This window comes from Podarcis bocagei (assembly GCF_964188305.1).
Source record: "Podarcis bocagei genome assembly, chromosome: 1".
NCBI classification, from domain to species: domain Eukaryota; kingdom Metazoa; phylum Chordata; class Lepidosauria; order Squamata; family Lacertidae; genus Podarcis; species Podarcis bocagei.
Genome location: NC_138125.1, coordinates 83442641 through 83462526, shown reverse-complemented (window position 1 = coordinate 83462526; position 19886 = coordinate 83442641). Strand labels below are relative to the sequence as shown.

The window sequence follows — 19886 nt, the reverse complement described above, 5'->3', positions numbered from 1 at the left end:
TAAGATAGCCATGTTCAAATATATAAAAGGATGTCATATAGAGGAGGGAGAAAGGTTGTTTTCTGCTGCTCCAGAGAAGCGGACACGGAGCAATGGATCCAAACTACAAGAAAGAAGATTCCACCTAAACATTAGTAAGAACTTCCTGACAGTAAGAGCTGTTCGACAGTGGAATTTGCTGCCAAGGAGTGTAGTGGAGTCTCCTCCTTTGGAGGTCTTTAAGCAGAGGCTTGACAACCATATGTCAGGAGTGCTCTGATGGGTTTCCTGCTTGGCAGGGGGTTGGACTCGATGGCCCTTGTGGTCCAACTCTATGATTCTATGATTTAATTTCTATACTGCTGTGACCCCATCAGGTTCTGAGCTAAGCTTCTGCCTCCTCTCCTCTCTCCGCAGCTGTTAGATTTCACTGCTGCTGCTGCACTGTGAGTTGGGAAGGCCGCTCCCTTCTCAGGCTGATCCCACCAGGCCCAGGGGGCGGGGCCTAGACTGACTCACCACTGCCACAGCTTAAGAGGCCGCACGAGGCACCGGAACACCACTGCTGCTGCTGCACTGTGAGTTGGGAAGGCCGCTCCCTCCTCAGGCTGATTCCACCAGGCCCAGGGGGCGGGGCCAGACTGACTCACCACTGCCACAGCTTAAGAGGCCGCACGAGGCACCGGAACACCACTGCTGCTGCTGCACTGTGAGTTGGGAAGGCCGCTCCCCCCTCAGGCTGATTCCACCAGGCCCAGGGGGCGGGGCCAGACTGACTCACCACTGCCACAGCTTAAGAGGCCGCACGAGGCACCGGAACACCACTGCTGCTGCTGCACTGTGAGTTGGGAAGGCCGCTCCCTTCTCAGGCTGATCCCACCAGGCCCAGGGGGCGGGGCCAGACTGACTCACCACTGCCACAGCTTAAGAGGCCGCACGAGGCACCGGAACACCACTGCTGCTGCTGCACTGTGAGTTGGGAAGGCCGCTCCCTCCTCAGGCTGATTCCACCAGGCCCAGGGGGCGGGGCCAGACTGACTCACCACTGCCACAGCTTAAGAGGCCGCACGAGGCACCGGAACACCACTGCTGCTGCTGCACTGTGAGTTGGGAAGGCCGCTCCCTCCTCAGGCTGATTCCACCAGGCCCAGGGGGCGGGGCCAGACTGACTCACCACTGCCACAGCTTAAGAGGCCTCATGAGGCACTGGGACACCATTGCTGCGGCTCCACCGTGGGGGTTGAGGAAGGCCGCTCCCTCCTGTAGGCACACTCCTCCAGGCCTAGGGGGCGGGGCCCACACTCGCCACCGCTACTGTTTTAAGGACACTGATGTTGCCGCGGCAAATGCTTAATATGTTTTTATATATTTTAAAATGTTTTATAGGGGTTTTTATTTTTTACTTTGTTGTCCCACCATGAACGGTGGTTTTTATTGATGTATTTCTATTTTGTTCTGTTTTAGTTTGGTTTGGGGTTGGCTATTGAGTGGGGTGGGGATTTGTTGTGTTGGTACAATTGTTTTGGATTTGACTTGTTTCTACTCTGTAAATGGAGGTTGGTTTGAGGCTTGGGATTGCTACCGTAGTGGGGCGAGGGAGGTATGGCGGTGGGGGCAGATGTCATAGGCGAAGGGGATCGAGATATGGATATGCTCGTACCCCTTCCAATCTGCGCCCCATCCCGAGGGACGAAGGTAGGGTGAGCAAGGATTACTCACCTCCGTCACTGGTGTTGTGCAATGCCAGGTCTATAGGCAAAAAAACCGCCACCCTGCGAGACTTCTTCACCTTGCAGGGGGTTGACCTGGCTTGTGTGACGGAGACCTGGGTGCGCGAAGGGGAAACTGTTACCTTACGAGAGATGGCGCCCCCGGGTTTCTCCGTCCTCCACCAGTCGCGGACTGTGGGCCGGGGGGGAGGGGTGGCACTATTAATCCGAGAAGATTGTTCTTTCAGGGCTCTGCCATCGCCATCGATCCCCGGCATTGAATGTGTTGGCCTAGTGTGGGGCTCCGAGGTGAGCTTGGCTGTCTGGCTGGTGTACCGGCCACCTAGCGCACCAGCAGCCACCCTGTCAGGCCTGTTGGAGGCGGTGGCCGGCTGGGCCTTGGAGTTCCCCAACCTATTGGTACTGGGGGACTTCAACATCCATGCTGATGCCACTCCCTCCTCACAGGCTCTGGACCTGGTGTCTTCCATGGCGACACTAGGGCTCTCCCAGTTTGTTTCGGGCCCCACACATCAAGCAGGCCACACGCTGGATTTGATCTTTGGCGCCGGTATAGATGTGATCATGTCTCCCTCGATGAAGGTGCCATGGTCTGATCACTACGCACTGAAAGCCAGGATTGATTTTCCACCCCCACCCCGCTTAGGTGGCGAGCCAATTTGGGCTCGCCCGCGGAGGCTGATGGACCCTGATAGATTCCGTCAGGCCTTGCGGGACCTTGCTCCCCCTGGCGACTCATTGACTGAGCTTGTTGAGGGCTGGAATACCCAGCTCCTGGCAGCCATCGATGAGATCGCACCTAAGCGCCCTCTGCGACCCCGCAGAAACCGGGCCCCCTGGTTTACCGAGGAGCTTCGGAAAATGAAGCGGGACCTCAGACGGCTAGAGCGAGTATGGCGGGGTGCCCGTGACGGAGCCTCAAGAACATCTTATAGGGTTTTTATGAAAACCTATGAGATGGCAGTGAAGGCCGCTAAGAAGTCTTACTTCTCGGCCTCCATTGCATCCGCTAGCTCTCGCCCGGCGCAATTATTTAGTATAATTCGGTCTCTAACGTCCGTTGAAGGACAGCCAAATTTAAATAACAATCTGACACACAGCTGTGAGGCATTTGCGAGCTTTTTTGCGGAGAAGGTCCTGTTGCTCCGCCATGACCTCCCTGCCAATTTGGATACAATAAAGGAACTGGAGGCCCCTCGACTGTCCTCGGGTCCAGTATTGGACCACTTTGACCGGATATCTCCAGCCGATGTGGACAGATCCCTCCAAGCTGGAAAGCCCACCACCTGTCCTCTTGACCCGTGCCCGTCATGGCTGATTAGAGCGTGTCCAGACGAGGTGCGGGCCCCCCTGGGGGATATCATCAATTTGTCCCTTGGCACCGGGATATTCCCAGGGGAACTGAAGGAGGCGGTGGTGCGTCCGCTCTTAAAGAAAACATCGTTAGATCCCTTAGATCTATCCAATTACCGCCCGGTCTCGAATCTTCCATTCCTGGGTAAGGTGATTGAGAGAGCGGTTGCTGAACAGCTTGGTAGGTTTCTGGATGAAACATCTGCTTTGGATCCATTCCAGTCCGGCTTCCGTGCTGGCCATGGGACCGAGACGGCTCTGGTCGCCCTAACAGATGATCTCCGCAGGCAGCTGGATCGAGGCGGGTCGGGGCTGCTGATTCTTCTAGATCTGTCAGCAGCCTTTGACATGGTCGATCACGAACTCCTGGACCACCGCCTTGCCGACATGGGGATCCAGGGCACAGTCCTTCAATGGCTGCGCTCGTTTCTCTCTGATCGGGGACAGAGGGTGGCGCTTGGGGGGGAATTGTCATCGCGTCACTCCTTGGTGTGTGGAGTGCCTCAGGGTGCGATTCTCTCCCCGATGCTTTTTAACATCTTTATGCGCCCCCTCGCCCAGCTTGTCCGGAGTTTTGGGCTGGGTTGCCATCAGTATGCTGATGACACCCAACTCTATCTCTTGATGGATGGCCATCCTAACTCGGCCCCAGACACACTGACCAGATGTCTGGAAGCTGTGGCTGGATGGTTACGTGGGAGCCGGTTGAAGCTAAATCCTTCGAAGACAGAGGTCCTCTGGCTGGGGCGGGACGATATGGGATCGAGGGGGCAACTCCCATCTCTTGCGGGGGTGCAATTAGTGCCAGCACCGTCTGTTAAGAGTTTGGGTGTAATCTTCGATACCTCCCTCTCTATGGAGGCGCAGATTACAGCTATAACAAAGGCGGCATTTTTCCATCTCCGCCAAGCTAAGCAGTTGGCCCCTTATCTCTCTCGCCCTGACCTAGCCACTGTGATCCATGCGACGGTCACCTCCAGACTGGATTATTGCAACTCGCTCTACGTGGGGCTGCCCTTGAGACTGACCCAGAAACTCCAGCGGGTGCAGAATGCCGCAGCGAGACTCCTTACGGGGTCTTCGCTGCGGGATCACATTCATCCGGTGCTATACCAGCTGCACTGGCTCCCGGTGGAGTACAGGATCAGGTTTAAGGTGCTGGTTTTAACCTTTAAAGCCCTATACGGCCTAGGACCCTCGTACCTACGGGACCGCCTCTCCTGGTATGCCCCACAGAGAAACCTACGGTCTACAAATAATAACACCCTCAAGGTCCCAGGCCTCAGAGAGGTTAGGCTGGCCTCAACTAGAGCCAGGGCCTTCTCGGCTGCAGCTCCAACCTGGTGGAATGCTCTGTCACAAGAGACCAGGGCCCTGCGGGACTTGACATCTTTCCGCAGGGCCTGCAAGACAGAGTTGTTCCGCCAGGCCTTTAGTCAGGGCGCAGCCTGACCCCCTCCTCTGGCAACCTGCACAGAATTTTGTTTAATCGGTTGCCACCAATGTGATTTTAACTAATTTTATAATGAAATATTTTTAGAATGTGTTATTATTTGATTGTTTATTTGATTGTTGTTAGCCGCCCTGAGCCCGGCTCAGCTGGGGAGGGCGGGATATAAATAAAATTTATTATTATTATTATTATTATATATATTTATATGTGCATGGGCATATCCTTCTAGGCAGGGGGCATGAAGGTTATACATTTTTGAAAAACAGCTTATTTTCAGTATGTTAATCATTAGTAATTTACTATTGTCCTTTGAGATTTCTCAGGCATTCTAACTCATGGCAGCAGAAGTTGGAAGAGAACTAGGCACACCGTTGATTTTCTTCTAACTGTGGACAAAGCTCTCCAAACAGGAACAATCCATAAAAATTATGAATGGGTGGCAAGTTATTCTGCAGCATGGGCCCTGAGCATAAAAAGTGGCTGCTTTCATTCCTCAGGAAACTGAAGCACCAGGGCCCTGTTGTGGAGTAACCTGGAGAACCTATGGAAAATCTGGTCGCTGAATGGGAGGCTTCTGAATTCTGAGAGATCTGGCTGAGCTTGCTTTTGCTAAACAATTTTGCTGTGTTAACATTTGCATCCTCTTGATGTTGGGTTCACATTATGCTGATTTTAATTTAATACACATTGCTTGTTTTAATACAGTGCTGCATTAGGGAATAATTGACTCTGCAGTGCGCACACATAATAACAAGATCACTGCATCAATTTGTCATCATTATATTAACAGAATTAGAATTATATATATTTAATGTAAATCAGATTTGGAACTGATTAATTTCTTTTAAAGTGCTGTGCATAATATTACACTTCTAAATAAAAGACCAGATCGCCAGCTGGCATGAATTTGTATTTCATATTCCCTAAAAATAATTGAGCCAACTGATATTCACCAAGGAAAAGCCAAATCACAAAGAACTGACCAAGCTGAATGAATCGGTGCAGAATGACATCTGGTAAAGCACTATGATGTGTAGTTTTCTAGTTGCTTCTCCAGACATCCAGCATGAAACTCATCCCATATTTACTGTGCCTTAATACAATTTTGTTTGTTATTATGATATGTATTTCTGTGTTTTTATATTGTAAACCATCATGGGATCCTTGGATGAAGGGTGGTGCAGAAATTCAATTAATAATAATAATAACTAACAACAACTAACTAATAACAACTAACTAATAAAAAAAATAGCAACAAGAAATTTAATTAATAATAATAATAGCTAACAACAACTAACTCACTACAACTAACAACTAACTAACTAACTAATAATCACAACAATAACAACAAGAAATTTAATTAATGATAATAATAAGAACTAATAACTGCTAGAAGGGGACTGAAGCATGACAAGGCATGTGTGGGGTTATGTGGGTGTGTGGCAAAGGAATTACATGATGGTTTCACTGTGTGCCAAGTTCTGCACGGATCCACTCAAGACTGGCAAAGTGAGGCGGCTGCCTCAGGTAACAGATGTTTCTGGTGTGGGGAAGTGGCACCAATATGTTGGAGGATGGACCTGTGTTTGTCATGTGACCTGTCCCTGCACCCACTAAGCTAGCTTGCTATTCTCTGGCTCATGTAAGATGCTGTTCACATCACCAGCGCAGAAGTAAGATACAACTGCCAGCCAGGTCAGCTTCTGAATATGAAACGGTGAAACATCAAATTTTATTTCCCCTCAGGTAGAAATTTTCTCGAGCTGGCCTTGGATCCACTCAGTCCACGTTCTCAACAAATCCATTTGAGGCAGAAGACACAACCCAAGGCCTTTCAATGCCACCACAGTGCACAACTCCAAAAGAGGGTACTGATCTGGAACTTATCAGAAGGGCTCATTGAAGACTGGGTTTGGGCACTGCTTGATCAGGGCAACAATGGATTGTATTAAGTCTGATTCGGGCCTAAATTCTACCCTGACATCCAACAGAATTGTGTGATAAGCCTAACTGCAAGCTGACGAGAAATTTGTGAGTGGAATCATTGTTCACTGGCAGAACACAATGCATTGTATGTTCAAGGCCCGAGCTTCTACCCAAACGCCTCAGGGAGTTGGTAATGTGAAATACCTCTTCCTGAGACCCTGGATACCTGTTGCCAGTCAGCCAACAGAGGGTGTGATGGGCTGAGTTAGCATAAGGCAGCTTAAGCTGTTCAGTGTGAGCCCATGCATATGAGAGAAGCAGGCCCAGAATTATGCGCACAGCTCCAGCAAAGCCTTCAACTGATTAAGAATGGTAAGATTACCAGACCCAAGCCATTATGCATCCTCATGCATCTCTCTCTTCCAGAAGTTTCATTACAAGAACTGTTTCACTACTGCCAAAATACTACAGTGCTCTGCAATTATCCAAGACTTTCATTTCATACCTCACTATAAATAGTGTTTCATTAGATTCAAGTTTATCCTAAGCAAGTTCTGTACTCCAGAGGGATGAGGATAGCAAAAATGTTTTGAAGGAAAGAAAGATTGTGTATACGGCATAGAACTTGTTCCCTGTGCTGGTCTAATTGTTAACTCTGTTGGCATACATTTGGAGCTCAGTGGTTAAGGTGGAGGCCAGCTGCATCTTGAAAGTACCAAGTTGGAACATTTCCCCAAATTTAGGCTGCAATCCTTTGCACGCTCGCTTGGGAATGAGTCCCATTCAAGTCACCGGGACATGCATAGGACTGCACTATTAGAAGATATGTTAAGCTAGAACTGAATGCACAGCAGAATAAACTTTTGTGCAACAGTACAATTAGAAAGACCTCTGTTGAAGATGAAACGGATGCACAGACACAGGGTCAGTTCTAGATTTACATTAATCTGGCACCTCCAATCTACTTGCATTTGAATATTTGCCAGGGAACATGGGAACCTTCATTCATTTACCGTAATTTTCGCTCCAAAACATGCACTTTTTTGCTCCTAGAAAGTAAGGGAAAATGCTTGTGCGTGTTACGGAGCGAATGCACGGATTGGAGCCCTGGCTGCCGTCAGTCAAGCAAAGCAGGAGCCGTTTACACGCTCTATGAGGCTCTGGCTTTGCTTGCTTTAAAGCGACCTGGAGCCGGGGAGGAGGGAGGGAAGGAGAGCCATGGCAGCAAAGCGGACACGGAGGAGGGACAGACGCTAGCAAAGGTCTGCGCTCTCTCTAAACAGAGCAATGAGGCTGCAGAGGGACAGCAGGAAAGATAAAATTTAAGCAACCAGCAGCAAAATAAAACCAACCTCTAGCTCTGAGCCACGCAGTGAAAACCAGGAAGTAAAAAAAAAAAAGGCTGGGGATGAGGGAGAGGGGAAAACTTCACAAATCCCCCGCGTCTCAGCTGATCCTCTGGGACGGAGCAGCTTGTTTTCAGGCAGGATAGATTTGAGCATTGTCTGGGTCCTAGTGCCCCTATCTCTTTTTTGTGCTCCATTCTATTGCTGCTGATGGCTGCTTATCACTCAGGCTGCAAGGAGGAGCGCTTTTACACAGCTAATGGCGAATCCCCTGCAATCCAAGTCCTCCTCACTTGCTCAAATCTATTCTGCCTCAAAACAAGGAGCGGAAGGAAAAGGCTGCAAACTGTTAAATGGAAAAAAACCCAGGCACAGGGCAAATACCTTAAGTATACCTTTAAAGCAACAGTGCTCTTTCCCTCCCTCCTCCCCGCTCAGCTCCCCGAAAAGCTCCTTCTCCACACCCCCATGCTGCTCCTTGTCCCTTGAGTGCTTTTCCTTCCCTCCCCACTTAAAACGTGGTTACAAAGCACAGATCCACATGGATCCTCAGGATTTTTGCACTGGGTCACCCCAAATTCACCATCAGATCACATGTCTGTGGCCACAGCATGAACCACAAAAATCATACATCCACTGTTTCATTTAGAATATTTTGTTCTTGTTTTCCTCCTCTAAAAACTACGTGCGTGTTATGGTTGGGAGCGTGTTATAGAGCGAAAAATACGGTAGTTTTTCCTTAAAACACATGGGAGCAAACTGTGGCCCACATTGGTCCCCTGGAGACCTTCAGTGCAGCTGGAGCCCAAGCCACTCCCCACATGCAAATTGGCATGCATATTCTGCATGTAAATTGCATTTCTCCCCCTCTACTGCCTGCCAAACAATATGCTTCAGCTGTTTGGCAGGATGGGGAAGCATGGTTGTGGGGAAGGTGGAGTACATGGTCATTCCCATGTGCTGTCCACTCCATATAAATTGCACCACCTCAAGATCATCCTGAAACTCCTTATCTGGATAATATTGACATACAAGGCAGATCACCTGTGTTGTGATTTATGTTGGCTGTAAACGAGTCAGAGAACCTGCACAGGAATTATGCAACAAATGACACATATTCATACTCTGGAATTTAACTGATGCTGTACTCTGAGGGGGTAGACAAGAGGACCTGGCTTCTTTATGCAGAATCAGGGAGCAGCTAATTCAGAACTGTCAGGAGTTCAGCTTTATTTATTTTCTGAAAGTACATTTATAGGTCTCATTATCATCATACAATCTATTATTTATAGATTGCATGAAAGACCTAGAAATTGTACAAGTTAAAAAGAAATAAGGAACCTTCCCCTGAAAAGCAGTTGATGCCAGAGAAAGAGCCTGCTGCTGCTGCTACTGCTTCCAAGGCCTAAAGGACAATATTTCCTCTTTACATATCCCTCCCCTGTGATCTCCAATCACTATTTTATCCCAGCACCCTACACTACTCTCCTTTCCGGTAAAAATCCTGCGACCCTTGCAACATTTGCCACAGGAATAAATCTTGCAAAGTAGATACATGACAATGTATTCAATTTGCATAATTTATCATAATCACAGCATCTTGCCTGGATCCATCAATCTATTCTGGATACAGGAGGTCAAATGCATACAGCGAACAACTCTGCCTAGGAAAGCGGAGGGGGAGGCAGCACCAAAAGGGAAAAAAAGAAAGAGAGAGAGCAGCTTTGTCTTAATGATAATTTGGGCAGTTTATTTTGAAAAGACTGAAGGCAGGATTTTTTAATTGAAAAAAGGGCCCAACAGGTTTCAAAATAAATTCTTTATCAGGAAGTACTTTGTGGTTTTCCCCTTCTTTTTCATGAGACTTTCTCTCATAGACTCTTCTGTGTAGGTGTGCCTTGCAAAAAGAACCCTGTCCAGAAGAGTTTTCTCATTCATTTCAAAGAAAGGAGTTGATCTGTATGTTTATTCATTTATCTAGGGGGACCAGCTCTTTCCACTGAAATGAAAATGGGACAGCTTGTGAGACAAGGCAGATCGCTTCTGAGCACTCACAAAGGTCAGGATCAAGGCATTTGAGTTTTCTGACTACTGATTTGGGGTTTTGAGTTCAGACCTTTAGATGCAGCCGAGATTGTGCTGATGATGTATCCACCTATATACTTAGGTGTTTCTTTCTCAGTACTTCATAAGGAACTTGCTATTCCAAGGTAAGGTAGCTGAAACCCTTGACAGAAGAAAACCAGTGGTAATGAAAGCGTAACACCGCCAAAATCATATTGGCAGAAACACATTGATTGATCAGCCACTGTGTTTCACATTCCAGTTTCAAAAGTCAAAGTGAATGTTAGACAAACATCTGTCAGGCACAGTTTAAATACAGTTGGGCTTGCTTTGGGGTAAATTGCATGCCACACACAAAGACATATAATCGAGTCCCCAATTTTATTTTATTTTTCAAAATGAAAAGCCCCCTCAGGAGGCTGCAATTTAGAGCAAAGAAGTGGTGATGGAGTAGGAGGAGAGTACTTACGGTAGCTTTTTCTCTGCTGGCCAGATAGATACAGTGGTACCTCGGGTTACATACACTTCAGGTTACAGATTCCGCCAACCCAGAAATAGGACCTTGGGTTAAGAACTTTGCTTCAGGATGAGAATAGAAATCGTGCTCCTGAGGCGCAGCAGCAGCAGCAGCGGGAGGACCCATTAGCGAAAGTGGTGCTTCAGGTTAAGAACAGTTTCAGGTTAAGAACGGACCTCCGGAATGAATTAAGTACTTAACCCGAGGTACCACTGTGGTGTTATAGGTTTGAGGGGGGGGGTAGGCTCTCCTAAAATATCAGAATTCTGTAAAAGGTTAGAATTTAAGCAAATCCCTAAATTTCAGAACCTAGTGGGGACTGGAGTTTAAACCAATTTTACCATGTCTAATAATTTTATCTAGTAGAAGAACCATCAAGAGATAATAATGGGAATGGCCGAGTCATTAACCCATTTAAGAAGGTCATTAACGGAGACTCTCTGGGCCAGAGAGAAAATGGGGAAAGCCCCTCCCTAAGGTGAAAGATAGCAGAGACTAAAGGTCAGAGTTTAAGGAGGGAGGGCCAGAATTGCAGAGGGTGATGAGATAAGCAGGAAAAAAGTGCCAGTTTTGCAAGCCGGAGACGATGGGGACAGAGTATGAGGCGGGCAGTCTCTTTTATACTGCAGAGAGGGTCAGACACGGTATTTGGGATCTCTTGGAATTGGAAGCTGTAGCAATGAGAGGAACAGGACGCTCTTGGGATGTAAATGCTTTGCACTCTCTCCACGCAGACGCAAGTTGTACATATGTGTAAATAAACCATATATCCTAAAGACACCACAGATTCCGCTGTGGTTTCCAAAAGGAAACACAGGTCCTGGTAAGTGCACCTGGTACCCCTGGAATATCTCACTGCTTGGAGATTGAGGTGGTGTGTAACAATATTTTCATGTGAAGCAGACCTGCCCACTGACTATTACAAAACCACTTTTGGCCCCAGCATTCTGCTCGTGTATGAAATCATCAATTTTTTTAGAATAGTTGAAGCTTAAAGCAAGCGAGAGGCATCTCTCTCCTTGCCATAACTCTCTACCCCAACAGCTACCTTTCTGCCCATATTTCTCATTATATCTTCACCTGCAACTTTCACTCCTCTAAGTCTACCACCTTTAGCAACCTGAAAGCCTCCTGCTTTCTTAAATGACTATGGCCATTCTCCTCTGATGAACTTAATAGGCTATATCCAAAGCAGCACTACATGAACGTTCTGTCAGCCCAAGAACCTCCTCTCCTCCTTTGCTGCACCCACCCAAATTTATTTTAGGGGTTCCCTCAACCTCAGGGAAGATGGGGGGGGCACAGGATGTGTGCGGGGAGAGAAGAGAGGAGGAAAATTTGGTTGTGCAAGGAGAAATCCTTGCGCTAATGGAATGAGTACATTGGACACAACATGCTGCCTAGAACTCTCTCCCAGAACTATGTGGTGCCAATACCTTCACCTTCCCTCCCTCCCTCTCCAGTACGCAAGGCCTTTGGCTTAATGCTCATCCCCAACAGAAATGAAGCCTCAGTAGGTGTTAGCTACATTTGCTCACATTCATCCTTTATTTCTCTTGACTTTCTCATCTCCTTTCTCCTCTTTAAGTACCCCACACTGTTGGCATTTAGATTGTATGGTCCTTGGAGGAAGGGACATGTCTTCTTTAACTAATGCTTTTGCCAATGCTACTATGCATTATGTTGGCATGTTACTGCCGCTGCCTAATTAACAGTACTACTAACAAGACATCTGCACTCATGGGTATCACTGAAGAGGAACCGTGAGGGATGTGAAACTTAAATCCAGATGGGCAAACATGCTCCCCACCCTTGTGGTTTGTACTGATTTCTTATTTCTGTTGACTTTACTAAATGGTTTGAGAACATAGTAGATCCCAGGGGTGGGGGTGGATTTCAATATTCCCTTTCAAGTTTCATTTTTAATCTACTTATATGGACAAATCTGTGAAGAAATAAACACAGGAACAGAAACAAGCTCCAGTCACTGGTGGCCCTCCATACACAGCTGTGCGTGGAACAACCTCCCTGTCCACTGACCTGCTGCCTAAATTCAGCCAACCCCAGCTGGAAAGGCCTTGTCCTGGGCTCCGGGAGCTTCTCGACTGGGAGGACAACTCACCTTTCCAATGACATCATTCCGGCTGAGCTTGTCCTTATCCATGACAGTGATGATAATGGTCGTTTCCCTCAGCTTCTCTGTGGGGATGTCGAAGATGAAGGACTCATTAAAGACTGGGTTCAGGCACCGCTTCATCACTACCGTCTTCTTCTTCTCCACCCGTTTGTCTTTGTACATCAGCCACACCTTCACATAGGGGTCTGGCACAGGAAACAGAGGATAACATCACTGGGACATTAATTTACTGTGGAGGGGAGGTGGAGTTGTAGAGGTACCCAGAAGGAGCACCCCAGTACCCAGGCTCCAGATGTTATAAAACTGGGTAGCAATGGATCATTTGTTTCTTTTTGCCCCAAAGAAGCACCTACATCAGTTTCAAAAATACAGGGTTCAGTTTTATTTACATGGAAAGGTTCCAGCTGTCCCCTTGCCTTCCACGTGGGAAATGAGCCACTTATTAAATTACATGCCCCAGTCTAAACTGCCCTGCAGTTAATGTTCTTTCCAAGCCATTTATGCCAGTTTATTCAAGTAATCTACCCAGTTATTTCTGTCAATGGCCACTTACAATCAGGTTTCCAATTCTGATGCAGAATGGGCTATGCTGTCCTCGGTTCTATGTTTGAGCCAAGACTGGTGTTTTGCGGTCTCTTGGTAACCAGCAGAGCCATGTCAGTCTGTTACAGCCAGCAGCTTTACAGCTGGTGACAACGCTTTCTAGTTTGCTTGCTTCTACAACCAGCCCTTCAGGCTGAGAAGTTTATTCTTAACCGGAGTTCCCACCATTCCTTAACCATCACATTCCAGCGCAGCACTGCTTATGGGATGTTTAAAAAACAAGGTCAAACATTCAGGTTTTCTGCTTCCAGAGCTTTCCAGGACAGAAAGCCTGTCTCCTCACTAGTAAACTCCATTCTTCTCAATGCAGAAGAGAGAAAAATCAAGCAAGCTTTCGCTGCTCATTAGGTACAGTGTAATTAGAGACTGTAGTCTTACGTATGAGATATTTAGTCTGCAGAAGTGAGATAAAATCTAAGAGCAATAAAACAATTCAATCACAGTACCTTGTGATAACATTTTATTACATTGCACAGTGTTACACACTTGTGGAGGCATCCCACCCTAGAACTAAAAAATGTAAAAGAAATCAAGAAAGTAATATGTTTATATTCCCCCCATTACAAGCTGCAAAAAGGATGAAAGCAGTTTGTCCTTCTGGTACAGACCATAATAGGGGAAGTACCGATCCCATTATAGAACAAAGAAACTTCTAGTAGTTTTTAAACCTAATGGTATGTGCACTGCTATTCTGATGTACCTGCTCTTCCAAGGCCACTCCATTGTCTGTCTTTATGCCCACTGTAAGGAAAATATTTGGCAGATTTCCAAATAAAACTTCACTTTTTGTACACTGGCCAGGACTTAACAAAGACATATGCATGCCTGAAGGGGACCTATGTGTATGGCTGAGGGGCAGGGAAGTCAGATGCAAAATTGGGCAAAGCAATGAATACAATTTTTACTTCTGTACAGTACAGTAGTTTCTGTACTTACTCGCACACTCCTATCATCCATCCATCCATCCATCCATCCACCCATTCAAGCAAGAGGCATTATTAAAGATCAAGGGCACATCCCAGCCAGGCAAAAACTCTCAAGGAAAGGTACATAGGAGGACTGGTCTGAGGTGAGGTGGTGGCCTCGAGAGAGTCCCAAGGGCCAGACAAGAGAGGCCTGGAGGGCCACATTCAGGCCCCAGATTACCATCCCACTGCAGCCGTTTGCACTAATATTCCACAATTTTTTTCTCACTGAGTTCTCAGAGAGCCTCCCACCCGTGCCTTGGCCAGGCCCAGAGCTGCTTAGCTTCAGCAAGGTGGCTCCATCACATGGAGCACACAAAAGATAAAGGACTTTTCTGTTTAACATATAGAAATGAAACTGAAATGTGAGTTGCCCTTTCAGCATCAGACAGAAACTCTCTCTTCAGTAGCATGCTCTGTTATTTCCACTGTAGGATCAAGGGTCACTTAAAAGTATACCTCAGTTTAAGAACCACAGCTCTATAAATCTTCTAGCATTGATCAGAAGAAATTCAATGAAGATATTCATCTGCACATTGTCTTGGTTTTTTGTCAAGTAGGCTATGCTAGTTTCCCTACTCAGAAGGTGAGGCAGGTCAGTTTGAAGGCATTTGTTCTTTCACTCTCTGTCAGCTGGGGATGATGGGCATAACACATGACAGGCTCCTTTGGGAGGAGACCCCAAGCAAGCAAACAAGCAAGCAAACAACACCTGAAAATCAAATAGCTTCTGATTCTCGCCAGGTTTACTTGAAACCAGTAAAGTGCACAGAACTCTAAGGAAATGGTCATTGGTGGTTTGCTTTAAGTCTTTTACCTAAAGTGTTGTCCCAGCTACTTTTGGGGATCCCAATACAAATACAAGCATATAAAAGTGATTTAGATAAGATACACTCAAGTTTCTTGAGACATATCCTGTGGCTCCCAAGTTCAATCAAGTATGAGACGATGTGTGCAGAACTAGGTATACACACGATGGAATATTGGATGCGGCCCAGCACTATAAAATACTGGTTGCATTGCCATTTTCGTTGCCAACCTTCAAGTCTGCTTTCTGACTTACATAAGGACTCTTATAAATCCAGATGGTTCCAATTCTTACATAGCAATATTAGATCTGCTGGTATTGACTTGTAACTCTTGTATAATTCAGGTGAGCAATATATTTATTGCAATATTCAAACCAGATTAGGGGTCATTGAAATACAAAGCATTGAATCAGCTGTAAATAAAAATTGCTCCCCCAAGTTCTAGGGATTAAATACAACAGACAACAGGATCACTTATATTTCAAAATTAATAAATCCAGTCCAACGCAGGGCCTTTGTGTTAGCCTGACTGAATGTTTTCCCCTCAGCTTTTGTCAAGGGAAGATACTTAAACATCCCGAGAAACAATAGACATTGAGGATGTAATTTGAATGTGCCAGACCATATGGATGTTTTATGATGGCCCATATTTGTAACGCCTAATAAAGGTTTGGCAAAGTAAGTAAGAGCTTTAAATCTAAGACTATTTGCCACTGCGTAAGAAGAGCTGCTACGGAACCCCATACCTGATGTTCCCCCGATGTCCATGGCTTTAAGATTCCGAGCTTTGATAATGTTCACAACAATGGAGTTAGCTGAAGGGTTGTAGCAAAGCGATAGGAGAAGCTCTCCTCGGCTTCCCTGCAGAGAAGAGTTAGCAGAGATAGAGGAATTATTATGTAACATCACCCCCCCCCCCGATTCCCCACTGTAAACTTTGAATAGAAATCACCCCAAGACTGTTCAGGATCTAGCCAGCTTTCCTCATTCCGCATGGAATTAGGAATCATATATGGCCAGCCCCCAATGCACGCATGCCCTGAGCCAACCTTGGATATTCTGGATCAGCCCCCTGTTTCAAAACAAAGCAAGGATCTTACACTCCCATCACTGCAGGGCTTTAGTTCTTTCCAGAACGTCTGCATCTGGGTCAAGTCCACTTTGTTGAGGGGAATGGACACCTCCCCAATGGGATCGTTACGACTGAACCGATCATAATCCAGAACCTGTAGATAGAGCACCCGCTGAACCACTTTCTCATATGGGAAACCTGCCAAATGCAAAAGGAGTGGAAGAAAAGATGAGAGACGACATGCAGGCAACCACAGTAAAGGGAGCCCCAACGTTAAGCCTAGATGCAAGTGAAAATGGTTATTCTGCTGCATGCACAGGTCTTTTCCACATTAGCACCTATCACTGTATTCAGGTTGCCAATGGAGAAGTGGTCATGACTGGCCCAGGCCATACATGGGTGAAGGAACCCATGCTTCTGGGCAATCTTGCAGCCTTGAATAACATTTGTAGGTATTCCAGATGAGTGAGTAGTAATCCAACTTCATCAATCAAACCTAATGCTTCAGGGAACTGGCTGGCTGCTATAAGGGCCAGGAAGGAATCCCAGCCTTATCCATCACTGCACTTAGATCACTAGTGAAGGCTTTTGGCCTCTCTCTGGTAGCGTAAGGCTCTGGCCATTCCCCTGAGGTCGAGTATTAAATGTGATGGACTAAGGGCATGATCTGATTTGGCAGGAAGCAAGACAGTAGATAAAGCAGAAGAATGATATGTTATGTGGCACAAACTGGCCCCATGGAATAGATAGACCATGGTATGACTTGATGCCATACTTGACAGATCACAATTTTCTTTAGGGTATGTCTGCATCCTCTCATTCTCGTGTGATCTTAAAACAGTGCAAGGAACTGGTGCAGCCTGAAAGTCATCATTTGTCAAAATGACTGTTTGCTTAAAACTGCTTCCTGGTTTATTCATGTGAAAGAGGGCACCTTAAAGATGCATTGAGGAGAGAAAAATGTATTGCAATGCCCCTCATCCTGGGCATTTTCATACTACCTGATAAGAGTGCGCCCACAAGATGCTTTCATGTAAAAAATCACATGCAGGAAGGATTTACTCTTGCAGAGAGAAGAATTTTAAGTTGCTCCCACAGTCTGGGGCATGTCCATGTCCCATTCATACATAGCCACGGATATAATCTCTGCCACATTATAATTTTTGGGAAAGGACCATAGTTTCAGATGCATATACATGAATAAAATGCAACATGGGAAGTGACGCTAATCTGGTATCACTGTAGATGGTGCCTATTCCCAGAATATGTACACGGCTTCATATTACCAGTGGCGATGCCTTCATGTGATGGCGTTTGGAGGTTACTCTTCATATAGACTACCCTGACCAAGTGGAGAATCTTCATGTCAGTACTGTGTTCTTGGTAGCCTCTGTGACATGAGTGTGACGACTCTTTGCATAATGAGTGGCTTTCAAATGTAACAGTCTCTATGTGCAGCTGCAGACGTGCTGAAGTATTTCTAGCCTATTATGTGAAGTGTGATAACTGACCCCAGCTGTTTGCAGGAGAAGACTGGCACTGGATTAAATGGGTTAGTGCTCTGTTATCCTCTTTTCCTATTTGGCTACAAGTACTGTATTCTGCACAACTGCATTTTTGCTCTATGCCACCACCAACATTGCTTGCCCTTGAAATCAGACATTGAAGGAAAACATGACCACATGTAACAGGAACAGAACTGAGGCATGCAGCGGATTTGTTAAGTACGGTAACTTGCCCGAAGCCAAAGCAAATTCTTGGCCTTCATAACCAGCACCCTAAACCTAGACCATTTTACATACCTTCAAAGAGAAAGGTCTCATTCCAATGTGGGTTTAAATTCTTCCTTTTCACCTTTGTCTCCAGCTTATTTTTTTTATCTGGTAGGAGGTAAATTTTGACGAAAGGGTCACTTGTGCCACTGAAATCCTTGGCTGGTAGCTCTTGAGCTTTCAATATTTTGACAGTTAGGGTGGATTCCTGGAAATTGTAGCCAACGCTAAACTGGATCCGGCCCAGGTTTTCTCGGCTGGCACTGTCATGTCCCTCATCATCCTCAGACCCAGGGGAGAGCTGTAGCGCAAAAGGAAAGAGAGAGAGAGGCAGCCATGAGAGTCTGGGACAGAAGGAGGCTCGCTGTCTGCATCTGGACATTTTTAAGCACGAGAAACCCACAGGGATTTTCCAAGCCAGGTCCAGATTAAATCTAGGTAATTGGTGATAATTTTTCATGGTTTATGTATTACCTGTAAAGGATTTATGTTCAATTACTGCTAGAGAACGTTTTCCTTTACAATCCACTTCATCTTAGCCAGTGACTCTGATGGGGAAAAAGAATCTCTGCGCCTCTTTCCCTTCAGAGAGCTCGAGGCCTTTTCAAACTGTCTGCTGTCCTCAGGTGAGAAACGGCACTTGAAAAATCATTTATCCAATGTAAGTGAGCATTTGAAGGGAAAGGGCTTCTGGAAATTACCACAGGGAGAGATGGGGGGGGGAGAGAGAGATATTGTTAGCACAAGGTCTATTTAATCACAGGCCTAACTAGAAGTGTGCCTGAGGGAGAGGAAATATGACTTCTACTGAAAACAGCAGTATATTCTGCTCCTCATTAGTGGAGGGTGCAACCCCCCATCTTGGAAATACTTCACCCCACTGCCATCGGCCACGGCTCCAGCCTCCTTGTTATGCATCTCACCTTCCAGCTTCTACATTGTCCAGGCCTTCACGTAAGCCTCCCCCCCACCCTGCTGCTGAGTCAGGAACTTGCCTGTCTCACCTTCTCTATTTATGAAGGAGGATATAGCGCTTCCCCGTTCTCAAAGGTCCATATATTGGCAGTGTGGCTGGGAAATGCCACATCTCCATGTTTATGTGCTGTGGCCCGTCATAAAAAAAACAAGCAGCTTGCAGCACCGCTGCTACAATTTCAGCTGCTGCTTGCACAGGCTGCTCCTTCCTTCATTTCTCAAGAGGCACGTGGGCTTCAGTCCTCCAGCAGCTCTTTCCCACTCAGTCCACGCTCTTGGCATTCTGTTTTATTGCTAACATTAATTAAGCTTTTCTCAATTTAATAACTTAATTGCATTTAAGCCCTCAGGTCAGTGGTTACATGGAGGCTTTATTCCCACTTTGGCCTTGCATTGGAATCTGTAACTTTCTCCCGTTCAAAATGAAAAGCTTTCTTGCAGCTCAGCATGCAAAGAGGTGGAAGGGGTTTGACAACTGCCCGATAAAGAAATGAAGGCACAAGACGTCAACATTCCGATTAGCCTTACAAATAGTCAATTTAAATGAACGGAAAGTCGGAAATATGATGGTGAACAAACACAGCTCTGACCTGCCTTCCTGCATATAGTCCAAATAAACAAATGTGCTGAGGTCTTCAGAAAATAGGTAGGCACAATGAGTGGATCCCTTAAAATATATGCAACTTGCCTGAAAGAGCCAGGAACTGTTGCCCTCCTCTGTTTTTCCAGACTTCATTGCTGCCAATTCTTTAGCAACAAAATGCATATGCACCAACATATGGATGTTGGATATTCGCCAGCATATCCAGTGTGGAAAGACAAATAGCTATTAAGGCATTTTCAGAGAGGAAATACTATAATACCGGAGCAATCACAGAAACTGCCTGTTTGGGGATCACTGTCCTGTGATATTTTTCAGTATGTGGTACCATAAGTAGAATTTCCCGAGACGATCTGCAGTAAGTGATCTTACAGGTCCATACAAGGGCAGGTGGTCCTAAGCTTGGTCAGAGCTTTATATGTTAACAACAAAAACTTGAATGTGGCCTGGTAGGTGATTGCCAGCCAGTGCAGTTCTCTCAGTGGAGGTGTAATATGTGTGCACCTCCACTCAGCAACCTGGCTGCAGCATTTTGCACCGGTAGCAACTTCCAGATCAATCCCAAGGGAAGCAAGTATTGAGGT

At 46.3% G+C, this 19886-nt stretch overlaps 1 protein-coding gene across 5 annotated transcripts in view; it reads right to left on the bottom strand.

Moving 5' to 3' along the window:
- SYT7 (synaptotagmin 7) overlaps positions 1–19886 on the bottom strand; it is a 225810-nt gene that overhangs the window by 6360 nt on the left and 199564 nt on the right. For all 5 annotated transcript variants that reach the window (XM_081200660.1, XM_081200664.1, XM_081200661.1 and 2 more), the window contains 4 exons: positions 17757–18027; positions 15983–16152; positions 15629–15743; positions 12491–12690 (listed from right to left, as the gene is read on the bottom strand). In XM_081200660.1, the coding sequence (XP_081056786.1) occupies positions 12491–12690; positions 15629–15743; positions 15983–16152; positions 17757–18027 (756 nt within the window). The remainder of the gene's footprint in view (positions 1–12490; positions 12691–15628; positions 15744–15982; positions 16153–17756; positions 18028–19886) is intronic.